This window comes from Rhipicephalus microplus, chromosome 2, assembly GCF_043290135.1.
Source record: "Rhipicephalus microplus isolate Deutch F79 chromosome 2, USDA_Rmic, whole genome shotgun sequence".
NCBI lineage: Eukaryota > Metazoa > Arthropoda > Arachnida > Ixodida > Ixodidae > Rhipicephalus > Rhipicephalus microplus.
In genome coordinates this window covers 277920125-277934136 of record NC_134701.1, presented here as the reverse complement: position 1 = coordinate 277934136, position 14012 = coordinate 277920125, and the positions used below count along the sequence as shown (strand labels likewise).

General features: G+C 44.4%; 2 protein-coding genes across 2 annotated transcripts; one reads left to right on the top strand and one right to left on the bottom strand.

Moving 5' to 3' along the window:
* Positions 1-691: 691 nt before the first annotated feature.
* Positions 692-2940, bottom strand: LOC119179317 (ATP-dependent RNA helicase DDX24). Its single transcript, XM_075882077.1, has one exon. It carries the CDS (start codon positions 2795-2797, stop codon positions 728-730), a length of 2070 nt encoding a protein of 689 aa, XP_075738192.1. The 5' UTR covers positions 2798-2940; the 3' UTR covers positions 692-727.
* Positions 2941-3217: 277 nt separating this feature from the next.
* On the top strand, positions 3218-13959 carry Ak2 (Adenylate kinase 2). The gene is made up of 5 exons (XM_037430367.2): positions 3218-3524; positions 3588-3633; positions 4190-4380; positions 7162-7329; positions 13639-13959. The coding sequence occupies exons 1-5, from the start codon at positions 3393-3395 to the stop codon at positions 13858-13860; spliced, it is 759 nt and encodes a 252-aa protein (XP_037286264.2). The 5' UTR covers positions 3218-3392; the 3' UTR covers positions 13861-13959.
* Positions 13960-14012: the final 53 nt, after the last annotated feature.

Below are 14012 nucleotides of genomic sequence, written 5' to 3'. Positions count from 1 at the left end.
GAAAACTGCAATCGAGTGGCAGGAACATGAAGACTGGATGTGCTTATTAGTAACAAAATTTATGAAGCGATACAGATAGGAACGAAGGAGGAGGTATGTATAGGTAGCCTGCTTTTTTTTGTTTGAACAAACAATGCAAGTCCACCGATAATGAAGCAAAGGAAATCAACGCAGACATTACTCGTAGTTATACTCGGACATTACTCGTAGTTATCATCATTATACGATAAAATAGAAACCAAATTACGCTGGATAAAAAACAACTTGTCACAAGTGGGCACCGATTGCACAATTTTTTTTTTTTTGCTATATGTATGATATGGAAGCGTTAGAGTACGTTTTTGGTTTGCTTTGACCAACAAATGCACAATGAAGCATGAACAGCAACTACTATACTATTACCATATTTTTGTGTTGTAGTATTACTGAAAGCTTCAAGCTTGTTCGGTATGAATACTTTGCAAAATAGAGAGATTTGCAACACCATTTGATTGCTTACTTTATCACTGCTTGACAACCTCTACTGTGAAAGCAAGTGCACTTAGAACACTGACATGCCCGACTTGAAATTTTGTGCTAGCATGTAGCAACACAAGAACAACCTTGACAATAGTGTATTTTCACAATAAACTGCCTCAGCTAGTGCACAGTGAAAGTGCCAGCAACGGTAAAGTGCACACAGGACACAGACTTCCACACTGCCTTTTGTAATTAAGCTGTTTACACTTTATTGGTTGCTTTGTTTTTTACTAACTTTCTGCTTCCACATTGGAAATCTCTTGGTCTTCTTTTTTTTAATGATTTTGGATGTGGGCTCTGCAGGGGAAACCATGGCATTTTTCTTCTTCTTCCATTCTTCCATGGCTTCCAGTGCTGCATCATCCATGCGCACCTTAGGCACTTCCAAGGCTCCTTGCTTCGTCAAGTATTTCCCCGAGAAACCAGGAGGGAACAGAGGCTTCTTCAGCATCTCGGAAAGTTGAAACTGCATCGCTTTAAGCTTGCGTTTCGTGTCTGCCTTCTTTTTCTCGTCGGTATTTGAAAGCATTCTCTCGTCAAGATCGATCTCCATCTCCTTTGCGGCACGCTGCAGCCAGTTGTCTTCGTAGCTGGTCCGTCGAGCCCTGTGACTTTCAGCCTCAAGCTTTCTGGCCAGGTCGACACGCTTCTGCACCGCTTTCAGCATGCTCAGGTCGATGGGGAAGTCTGGAAGGTCTTCGTCCCTGTTCAGAGTCTTGCATATCTTGCGATACAAGTGCAACTCTCCTGGTTCCATGAGCATCACACTTAGTCCACCACTTTTGGCCCGTGCCGTGCGACCGCTGCGGTGCACGTAAACTTCGGCAGTCCGCGAAACTTGGAAGTGAATGACATGTTGGATACCCTGAATGTCAAGGCCCCTCGCTGCCACGTCTGTGGCAAGCAAAAGACCGGACGGGTTATTCTTGAAGCGGTCGAGGTTTTTGAGTCGTTGCCTTTGTTGCATGGAGGCATGCAGTGGAAGGGGGGACCGCTCAAGCAGGTCCAGCACAGACACTAAACGCCGCACGCTGTCGATGCTGTTGCAGAACACCAATGTCCTCCCCGGATGTGCCAAAAGAAAATAATATAGCCGACTGTCTTTGTCTCCAATCGAGGGGCATACAATTCGCGATTCACACAGTGACTCAGCAGTTCCAAGTTTCCGGGTCAAGTCAACCACTTTTGGCTTTGAACTTATACCAATGGTGCGCATCAGCTCTTCAACTTTTTCCTTTTCAGACAGCTTGTGTTTTTTAGGCTTGTTTTTCATACGCTTCGGTAAGTCGTGGACCATGGTCAAAGTCGCCGAGAAGACGAAATTTTGTCGCCGGCGCTTTTCTTCACCATCTTCAGAAGGTGCGTTCATAACGTCCAGCAAGCGCGTAAGGTCTTCGAAGTGACCCTTTTCAACCATGCGATCAGCCTCGTCAATAACTAGGTACCGGACTTTGCTCACGTCCGACACGTGGGGCGCTCCTTGGTCGACGAGCTCCCAGAGTCGACCAGGCGTGGCTACCACGATCTCGGGCTTGCGTTTGAGAAGTCGCAGTTGCTTCTCCGCCGAAAGACCTCCGACGACATTCACGATGCGAACGCTCGTGTATTTCGCCACATCCTGGATGTGCCGCGTCACCTGAATGGCGAGCTCTCTCGTGGGAGTCAAGACCAGAGCTTGGAGAGGCATTGCCTTCGTCTCGCCCTCCGCGGGCAGTCGCGATTTGCGCTCCATGATGTGGTGCAGAAGGGGTATGCCGAACGCGAGTGTTTTGCCGCTGCCGGTCTCCGCTGCGCCCATGATGTCCAAGTGATCGCGTATGGCGGCTGGCAATGTCTGCGCCTGTATTTCAGTGGGCTCGGTGAATTTCAATTCGGCCAGCGCTCGCAACACCGGTTCCGGAACGTGGCAGTTGAGCCACGCAGACATGTCTGGGCCGTCACACTTGAGCTTTTTTTCGTGCGAATGCTCAACATCTTCGTCGTCGCTTCCTGCATCATCACCATTTACTGTCGTTGAAGCTTCTGCGTTCTTATGCACCGAGCCGCCGCTGCTAGTTGCCGTCGGCTTGCGCGCTCGCTTTCGCTTCTTTTTCTTGGTAGGCTTGTCGGGCGTATGGGTAGATCGCTTTGAAGAGTCGTCCTGACGCACGATGTCGTAGCTCGTAAGCTCTTCGAGGCCCGAGAAGCCCTCCCATTCTAGGTTTTGAACAGTTGAGGGCTCTATTTCGACGGGTTTCCATCGCGCCTTGGACTGGATGACAACTGACCTTTTCGGCATAGCTGGAATCACGCAAGTGACACCTCAGAAGTGTCACGGCCCTATTCAGCCGCCTCGATGAAAAAAAGCCGCTTTTGTAGGAGCTGAATGTTTCACTGTTGGCAGCTAGCAAAACAATTTGACTGCGGCCTACACGTGCAGCTTCGGCATCAAAGCAGCAGCACGCGACTCGACGGAAACGGAAATACGTTGGCGAAAGCGACAAAAATGTAGTGATGATGATAGTTTCTGGTATTTTTTTTTTAGCTATAGATTGGTTGCCCAAATTGCATAATTGCTATGGTGACGTTGTTTACGTAAGCAAACTGGTCCTCATTTGCCATGGTGCCGCAAGGAGTACATTCGTGAGCATTTTTTTTTTTTTCTTTGTCTTTACTTTATTGTGCGCTTATCTTCCCTGCGACGGCCAAGTGCTACTGTGTTCGCGCACCGACTTCATCGCCCTTTCCCGACGTGGTGGTGCGACCTGTGCGAGGCCGGTCGGTCTGTGCGAGGTTGATCAGCATTTGCTGCCGACCCCGGGGCAATTAGACTCGCCGCTGGGGACCATCATTCCGACTAAAGTATCGCCTAGGGAGCCTCGCATACGCCACACATGGCTCCTTCACAGAACAGCAAAGATTCCAACCATCTGTACGCCGGCAGCTACGTGCCCAACGAGAACAGGCACCGCACGGGCATCAATGTCGTTCTCCTCGGACCACCGGGATGTGGCAAGGGCACACAGGTAGGTGCAATTAATAGTCTGGGCTGTTGTTTAGGATAATCACGCACCATTCTTTTACCACAGTCCCCCAAGATCAAGGAAGAATACTGCGTCTGCCACTTGGCTACCGGTAAGTCCAGAGAGCGCCAAGCATGAATTTGCTCACAAAATATATTCTCGTTTTGCACTGCTAATCGCGTGTTTTCCAGTAATATGAATCGCACTTAATTGTTGCGTGGCTCTACTTATCGCTGTCTTTCAGATCGTGAAGCGTATCGAGAAGTAACTGTTGACCAGTTTATTCTTCAACCTCAACCGCTTATCACGTATGCTAGTCTGCCTCGTAGCAGTTGTGAAACTTAATTCTGTGAAGGAAGAGAAGCGCGAACAGCGAGGGCATATCAAGAATACGTAGGATGTATTCGTGCCGCATGTCGGCATTCAATTCCCAAGATTTTTTGCGTGTTATGGACGTCGAAGGACGATGCATCGGTCACGCAGACGTGCCGGATGTTCAACCTCCCGTGCGTTCCTGTCTCGTTTCCTAACACTCACAAATATGCAACAACGCGAACTCGTCAAAATCTTTATTATATGGTGGGGTTTGGGCACACATGTATCAAAGTGAGACTCAGAATCATGCCATGTGATTTCTTATTGTACGTCCACTCGCAATTTCATTCCAGGGGACTTGCTACGTAATGAGATCAGTTCGGGCTCCGATTTGGGCAAGAAGCTGAAGTCCACCATTGAAAGTGGGCAGCTGGTGAGCGATGAGGTGGTCATAGACATGGTGGCCAAAAATTTGGACAAGCCAGAGTGCAAAAATGGCTTCATTCTAGATGGGTTTCCTCGCACCATCGTTCAGGCAGAGAAGGTATGTTGCTGCCGTTGTGTAAGACACTTGAATAAATGTCAGTGTGCATGCATTTGCTGCAGTTCCCTGGTGATTTGCTTATGCATCTGTGTTGAAGATTGGGCATGTTGGTTTGTCATGCGCGAACTGGTCCAGCACGTGACAGGAAAGCAGAACTGCCTAACACAACAGAACAGAGCGATCTATCCCGTTATGTTGACTGGCTCGACAATTTCCTTTCTTCATGTTATGCACTGGACCAGTTCAAGTTCATTAGTGAAATCTATAAAAGCATGAATGGAAGACCTGGTTGGTTTAGCGTGCATTGTTCATAGGATGAATAGCCGATAGTGAACAAGAGCGACGGAATACCTGTTAAGGAATGGGGAATGCAGCTGGTGGCAGCTGGTATGGGTGGCATGAAAAAAATTAATTGCTCACGTCAAGTACAATAAGCTCCCACAAGATGGTGTAAATTGGAGGCAGTGGCGTAGTCAAAACATTTATTCGTAGAGGGTCTGGGAGTCATCAACAATCTTTCATGTATGTTTGTGTATTTTTATGCACATGTGTATGTACAGACATGCGAAACAAAATTTCAGGGGCATATTGGGGGGTTTTAGGGGGATTCAAACTCCCTTTCATCACCTACTCTTCACCCTGATTACGCCAGTGATTGAAATCCTGAAATGAGTGTAAAAATAGGCTGCTGCGACAGGACAGAGCAGTGGGCTGCTCTTGCTGCTGCGAATTATTTTTTAAACTTTGTCTTACTTTACTGTAAAATTCTGAGCAAGTGCCACCCTATCCCCCCAAGAAGTCGAAATGCCAGCGGGGGAGTGGGAGATGGGGCTACTTCGTCATTGGCACCAAAATTCAAGATGGCAGCAAGATTTTCGCACCAGGAAAGGAAGAACACGTTTCACATGGATTAAAATTTTATTACAGTGAGCACTATTTAGGCCCAGGATTTGTTGTAGGTTTTAATCACTTTTAAAATCATCGAAACACTCCTCTGAGTCAGTTGTGAAAAACAGGCCCATTCCGCTTGAAGTCCACCACGGTCTTCTGGCACTATACCTCCAACATCAGCCAGCCCGCTGTGCAGGTCACCGTCCTCCAGGCCGTCTAGCGCGTTACTAATGTCTCATCTCTTGAAGGACAGTGCCACTGTGATCTCAGGTACACTGGCCCACGCCTCGGCAACAAAAGCGAGCAGATGTTGCCGCGACGGCTTCTTCAAGTTTTCTTTCAGTGTTCGTGCATCTTTATGCATATACTGCTCCCACAAATGCCGCAAGGTGTACTTGAGCGGCTTATATTACATTACACATGAGCATGCTGCAGGATGCTTGCACCCCGCAGGCACGTAAAGCATGTCTGTGTCGTACTCCTCGAAGGCATTTGCGGCGACTTGTGCCTTATGGATAGGCGCCTGGTTTCCCAGCTGCATGCTGTTGGCGATTATGACGGCCTTTTTGGAAAGAATTCGGTTGCTGACGGCACATCCTGCACTTCTTTAGCGCTCAAGGTACTCGAAGAGCGCATTGTTCACGTATTTGCTGAACACTGGTGCGCTGTTACTGAGCTTAAGTTTGCCTTCGCGTTGTTTAGCTTCAGGACATTATTGAAATTCTTACCCACTCGTTTATCCGCTTTCGGTCAAGCTTTAAATTTCGAAACGTCTGTTACACGTTTTTTTCATTTTCTCGATGCCATCGAAAAACCTCTATTTTCTTCACCACTGTGTGGAATTTCATAGGCATAGCTGACCTCTCACCGCAAACACAAAGCAACAAATGGCAAAAAGCAACGAGCAGTCGGGCTGCAGTGCAAAGCAGGTTTGAATTGGTTTTGGGGCAGGGTGCACTTTTCTGGAACGGCGCAGATATTTGAAATTGCCAGTGAAGTTTAGAGTGGAAGGGGGGGTGCTTGTACGGGTGGGGGCGCTTGTTCGGAATTATACGGTAAGTACTGAACAAAAGTAAAAGTTCATGGTTTGTATTTTGCGCATGCTGGTCTGATATGTTGAGAAAGCTGATGCAAAATAGTTTTACATCCTAGAAATTCAGCAGTAAAGGTGTGAGGGTTCCCCATCAGCCATGCAGTCACAAAATACAAGCCCTTGTTTTTTTTTTCTGTGCAGTTGGGTGTAGCAACAGCCATGTGGACAGGCAGATGGCTGTATTTTGTGAAGGTCTTTTTTTTATGTTTCAAGTTGCATAGTGGTGCATAACTTGACAGGGACCACAAACACACATTGCTTATGGCAGCTTATTTTCAACACTTCACGATTCATAACTTCATCCAAATTTATGTGCACCAATCCTGCAATGATTCAAGAGGCAACGCTGGAAATATTAGCACACTCTATCCCAGTCGAATTGCAGTTAAGTGCTACATAAAGCAAAATGCCAAGGCCAGTAGCATTCAGGAGGGGTCTTGTCTGGGAATTCCTGAAGTGATATAGGTGGCAGCTATAATTTTTATCTAGCGCTATAAGTGTAGACCTCCTAAAAATTACTAGAAGGAACTTTTGGCATTAGAATTTGTCATTGGCCATGGGAATGGTGGAGAGCACATGGCGCAGAGCTGCCTATCTCAAATCACCTTTCCATCCACTTTCATATCCCCTTACCTTGCTACTTCTAGATTAAAAAAAAAAGGTATTCAGCATTGTTTTCCCCTTTGCTTCACTGTCTCTTTGTTTGCATTCCATACACTTCTGGTGGCCATTGCATAATTTTCTAATGATATTGCTCATAGTGCTTATCACTTTTCTTTTTTTTAATCTCCTGACAGCTTGATGAAATGCTACAGAAGAGGCATACCCCTCTAGACTCTGTGATAGAGTTTGGAATTGATGACGGCTTGCTCTTGAAAAGGATCACTGGCCGACTGACACACTTGCCCAGTGGGCGTACTTACAATGAATATTTCAGCCCACCCAAGAAGCCCATGACTGATGATGTAAGAGTCCTTTGGACTATTTGTATTGTGAGAGACAACTGGCAAAGTTTCATAGAAAATGTGCCACTTGATATAGCTCATTCATTGGTTTATAACCAGTTTCCATGTATGTGTTCCCAAATTATTGTTTCTGTGATGTAATGAAAACTGCTTTTCTAGATCCATGCTTTTGCACGGTGCCATCCAGAAGCATGGTCGCCATGTTTTGAGGTCATTGCAGTGAAGCAGTGTGGGGAGTAGCAAACGTTAACCGTTATTAAAGACGATAGTCTTTCTTGCGGACCTTCGACGCAAAAATTTTGGTCTGCCTGTCTGTACATTTGTCTGTCCGCCCTTAACGATGTCCTAAACGGCACCAAATGATACTCCAAACGGCCGACCCCATCCACAGGGCCCACCAATATTGCTCAAGATTTAGCGTTCATACTTGTGTGATTGTCAATTACCAGGCAATTAGTGTGCATATCTGGGGCATCATAACAGCACACCAATATTCTGTATGTCTGTCTTTTTACTAGAAAAGGCATTCATAAGTCATTCTAAGGATCCTAGTGCTTAGTACGCTGCGCTGACGATGCAACGCTTGCACGAAAAGGCAAGTGTTTTCGACGCTTTACTAAGACGACATGGTGGTGGCACCTACCCATCGCCTTGCGTTCTACACTTTATTACCTCTGAGACTGGCGTGCATGCCGTGCGCTTTGTTTTCCAAGATAACCGCCAGATAGCGCTCATGTCTCACGTGTGACGTGACTTGATGCGTTCGTTCCCCTCCGCTGCACGCTCGAGGCACTCAAACGCAGCGCCTCCTGAATACCATTCACCGATTTTGTTGCGCATAACATCAAATAAACCTCTTGTTCACTCTCTCCAGGCGCAAGACTATCGTCTTTCGACGACATTTGCAGTGTAACATGCAGACACAGGGCCAATTTTTCATGTTGTTTAGAAATATTAAAGGACCCCTGACCCCAAACTGGGAAACTCAAGATGCTTCATATTAAAAAAAAAACAGCGTTCTGACAATACGTAAACAAATGAGACAAGAACTACGTACAGCGTTGCCCTTAAATGGAAGTTCCCCAAAGGAAACACGAGCTTAAATATAAAAAGACGTGCATGAAAAATATGCTTGTGTTGTTTGACAACACAACAAGAGCCCCTGACATGCAGGGGCTCTTCTGACTTATTTTTAGTGACGAGCGTTGCCTATAAGATATTTTAATTTGGTTTAATATTTTAGTAAGGGTCAGCGCTCATCTGAGTTATCAGCACCAGTTGACATCTTCACTAATTTGATGTGGATAGTGGCCCGTCGTGACGTTTTAAGAGTAAAGCAAGCACTGCTGAGATCAAGAGACCATTTTTCGGGCGTGCTCAATTCCCTAACTTGCACCCGGTAATGACTATTGCTCGTCAGCCCTCCTGCTTTGTTGTCGGGCTGCTCTCAAAATAGTTTTTGCTGTGTACGCTAAGAACGATTTTCTTTTCTGTTTTTTTTGGGGGGGAGGGGGGACACACGCTAAGTACTCACATTGTTGCATTTTTCGTTGCCTGCGGGTCCCCCGATTTGAAAACTGTGCGCGCCGAAGCTTGAGCGCACGTAGTCTCGGTCGCTCCCGTACTGTGAGACACTACTTTGCTATGGTATTTAGGTGGCGAACTGATTGAATATTGTTCCAAATGAACTCTGCTAGCATTAATTATATAATGCATTAGAGAATTTAAAATTTAATTTCAGGATTATCAGATGCAAAGCTTCAAAATATTTTATAAAAGTCTCAAACAAAACTTTCCCTGTCAGGGGTCTTTTAAATGTTGCTATTACTTTTTGAGCAGTTCCCAGCGTAGCTCAACCCTTTGAGGGTTAAAGTACATGTATGTGATCAGTGAACTGCCACAAGACTCAAACATTTACATTTTTGTCACTCCCTGTACGTTTAAAATGTGTCTTTTTCGATAATTTCTGTTGTTTGGCGTATGCTACCATACTGCGGGAATACATGGAATTTAATTGCGCCAGTGTCGCTCGCTTTTTTTTTTGCTTTACTATAGCAGAGCACTGGCTAGTTTCAGTTTCGTTCTTTGTTCAGTTTCTGCTTGTTGCACCCACATTACTGATCAGTTTAGAATAATTCAAAAGGTGACCGATTAGTTACTGTTTTGTTTATTCCTACCTGGTACGCTATTGCAGCGGTTTCTAGGCAGGTACGAACTGGCACAATCGGGTACTCACAGAAACTGCTTCTGTCGCATTGGCATTAAGACGAAGGATTATATTACAGGTTCCAGACTTTGATCTGGCGTTCTGGACATGCTCGCAACTACAGTTTTCTTCAGTGTGTTCACCTGCGCAGTTGGTTGGTGTTATGGAAGTGCACGCTGGTTTCTCTGCTGCAAAGGCAACTCCGTTGAATCGCTGCTCTAATGCAGAATCGTAATCTGATTCATTAAATGCCAGCCTGTCATATGAGGAGTTACTTCCGAGTTCAGACTCGATATTCATGAGCGTGTGACAATGCTGACAGGATCAAAAGTGATATTTCATCCTCCAGTGTTTCCATGTAATGCCGCTTCTTGCGCTTAATTCTATATGTATGCGATCTACATAAATGTTTATTTCAACACATAATTTTTAAAGCCGTATAGTATTTTCAGAGTGAATCTCTCTCATACTCACGAATAGGCCATGTGTATGTAATAACACAAATGATTTTGGTCGCTTTATAGTTATCTAAAAAAATTTAGACAATTTCTTTTGTAAATAGATTTTTCTGAAGAAATAATTCAGTAATAAAACAAATACATATAATTGAGGCACGTTTTACGAAAAAGATAGACCTTCAAGCGGCTTTGACCTCTGGTGCTAAAATTTCAAGCTTTCGTATATCCTATTCTCCTGCATACATGGGTGGCTCTATCCGTATATTAATGCCCTATGTAGTCTTGAACATAATTTCACATAGTTCTAAAGTAAGGACGATTGCCCATCTGTGTTGACATCTTGCTACATCATGCGTTTGTGGATATTTTGGGTCTCCGTTAGGTTACACCCGTTCACTGAGTATTGCCAATGTCGTAAAAGTTAGCGGGTGGATACAGCACCACAACTGATGCTTGATGGGGGCTATTGTTTCTTGCTCTCGTCCTTGTGCTTCTGTCTAGGTGTCTCTATGCTAATGGAATTTTAGGTAGTGTAGCCACGAATCTTTATTTTGGGATTGGTGGGCCGTTCTTAAGACATCGAGGTAGGTATTTGGCAGGCTGGTGTGTTTTGAGTCATTCAATCGTCCTATAGCCAGAACCTTTAGTATAGACCTATATATGTGAAACATACAATATAGGCTTGTGCGAATATTCGTATGCTTGGAATATTCAAATGAATACTGTAGAACGTTCGAACTTGCTTCGATTTGAATTTAAATTATTGAAAATTTCTAAGTATTCGCAATGAACGAAAAGGTAGGTGTACATCGATCCGTTTGTAACTGGTTTCACTGCAGTGTAGGCGCGCTAAACCGTTAAAGCACCTATCCAGGGGAAATTTGCTCTGCCGCAAAGCTCCACTTCAAGTTTAAAGGGGCCCTGCGACACGTTTTGAGGATGGTCAGAAAATGTTGTCGATCGGTAGTTGAAGCTACCGAGAACATGTGGCCAAATATTATAGCACAGCACGCGGCCTCCAATTCGCAATAAATTTTCAAAGTCAGCTAAAAAGTTGCTTTCTTCTGACAAATGATGCCGCAAGCTCAAAAATCACTTATCACAGCCATTGTATCAGCCATTGGATAAGTTGAGCATGACGCGCTCGGTGGTTACTGGTGCCATCGCGGAAGGCCGCAACTTGTCCATGCGTACATGCGCGATCACACTGAAAAAGCCATGTTTTAAAGGAAAAAAAGGAAAATGTGCTCAAGGTCATGAGGCGCACGTGACTAGTGATATTCCGTACTACACCAAAGAATTCCCATTCAGTGACATGAAAATTCCCCATTTCGGGGACTTTCCCCTGCAAACGTTAACGAAATTCCCAGCATGTTTTCTCGTACAACAGTACTAATTTCCACCCCCATCCACGCACACACATACTATAATTACATGTGTCTGACGTGCTGGCGACTCATGAAATGATGACTAGCCCCTCCACTACTGCACAAGAAAAGCATGACTGTATTATTTAATATACTGTTAGTGCACTGCACATTGTGGGCTTGAAGTCCAACAGCAATAGAGAAATAGAAATTGCTCCACAAAAATATCAGAAACAAATCTCAAGGTCTATGCTTGCGTTGTGCATGCGCAAAGGTTGATTACAGCAGATGAAATCGCCCTGTCATCGCTAATTATCGGTCTTCATAAGAGAATTTAACCATTCCTGAAACTCCCTGCAATATCCCGAAGATTCCCTTTTTTCCTTTGGCTCAAAATGACAGGCGAAAATTCCTTGAAAAAGGGAAAATTCTCTGCACGAAACATCACTGCGAGTGACATATTTTCTTTCCCCGGCATGCCATGACTCCCGCTTAGTTTCCAGCGCTTTCGTTGAAATGAGAATAGAGAATGCAATTACAGCATGCGACAAATCTTTACAACTCCACTCGTATTGGACGGATTATAAAATATTTGCGGCGGTGTATTCGTGAGGCAATAAGCTTCTTTATTGAATCCATTCTATGGCTACTTGAAAAAGTTTTGCAGGGCCCCTTTAAATGAACATATTGCCCTCAAATTGGTTCATATTTTTTAAGCTTAATAACTTGTTATGGCAGCTTATATGATCAGTATAATACATTTTGAAATGTTACGTACTTGACAGGTTACTTTTTATTTGTACAACGATTTCAGTGGGAGCTTTCTTGCACATTTAACAATAATATATTAAATAAAAAAATTGGTGCCGCATCTGCATGTTACACCGCAAATGTCGTCGAAAGACGATAGTCTTGGGTCTGGAGAGAGCGAACAAAACGTTTATTTGATGTTCTGCGCAAAAACATCGGTGAATGGTATTCTGGAGGCACTGCGTTATAGAGTGCCTCAAGCGTGCTGCAGAGGCGAACGAACGCATCAAGTCACGTCACACTTAAGACATGAGCGCTATCTGGCAGTTATCCTGGAAAACAGGGCGCGCACCGTGCGCGCCTGTTTCTGAGGTGATAAGGTGTAGAATTCAAGGCGACCGGTAGGTGCCACCACTGTGTCATCATAGCAAAGTGTTGGAAACACTTGCCGTTTCGTGCAAGGGTTGCATGGGCAGCGCAGCGTTATAAAGGATACGATCCTTGAAATTACTTATGTATGCCTTTTCTAGTAAACAATAAATATACATAATATCGACATGTTGTTATAGTGCCTCAGATGTGTGCAATAATTGCTTTTTAATTGACAATCGCACAAGTATGAACTCTGAACCTTGAACAATATTGGTGGGCGCTGCGGATGGGACGGCCGTTTGGAGTATCCTTCGGTCACTTTGGTGGTACCGTTAAGGGTAGACAAACTGACAAATGTACAGACAGACAGGCTAACAGACCAAAATTTTTGCGTCGAAGGTCCCCCAAAAAGACTATCATCTTTAAAAACACCTGAAATCGATTGCAATCGCAAAGGCTGCACTCTTTCATAATTGCTTGTTATTAGGACTTAACTTGGGACAACGAATAAGTCTCATTTAGCACATTTTGTAGGTCACTCGCATTGGTCTGTTGCATTTCTTTATTAAAAGCTGCTCATATACATAACATTTAGAACTTATAAATATAAAGTTAAATTGCATGTTTGTACACCTTTAGGCTGCCTGCAACAAGCTGTTTTGGTTGCGAGCACAAGCGATTCACATTAATCAGTGGTTGAAAAAAAAAATGTGTTGCTCTGGTCATCCAGTAGCAAACAGGTGGAATGTGCAACACCTATATAATGATCAAAGTATTTTATGACATTGAATCACATGACTCATACTTGTCTTTCTTTGAAATGTTGCACACAGTTATATTTTTGCTGATGTGGGCATTGGTAAGGGCTCTGTTATTTTGCCTGCTATTTAGGAAACAGTGCTGAGGGAATCAGTTTTCCTGCCTAGGTTGCAGCTAATTGTTGGAAATTCATAATTTTGCTTCACATGTTTGGTATGAGAAAAAGTAAACAAATTACTAGAAGCAGATGAGTGAGATTTCAGATTGCTAAAAATGGTTACTACGTTTTATTGTCAACATTGAAATCACTGTGGCTTTTTTTTTTGTTCCCAGGCTTTAATGTGTGTTCATTAGGGCTGCTGTTTTACTCGTATTGCTGTTTACGACTTGTTTGTAGGTGACTGGTGAACCATTGGTGCGGCGACCAGATGACAACCCGGAAGCACTGAAGAAACGCCTGGTCGCTTATCACAAACAAACAGCACCGCTTGTCGGCTATTACCAGAAACGTGGGATCCACAGCAGAGTTGATGCCACCTTAGCTCCGCAGAAAGTGTTCGAGAACATCAAGAAGATTTTTGACACTGCGAAGAGCAAGGACCATGTGATCTTCCTTTGATAAAGAAGCTGGAATTATCTGAAAAGAAAGGGAGATATGGTGACTCCGTGTCAATAGCTGGTGTAGAGAAATAAAAGATTTGCTATGGGGTTTCCAAAAGGTGTTTGATTTCTGCCTAATTTTCTGCGATATCTTGCAGCCTGACGATGGTA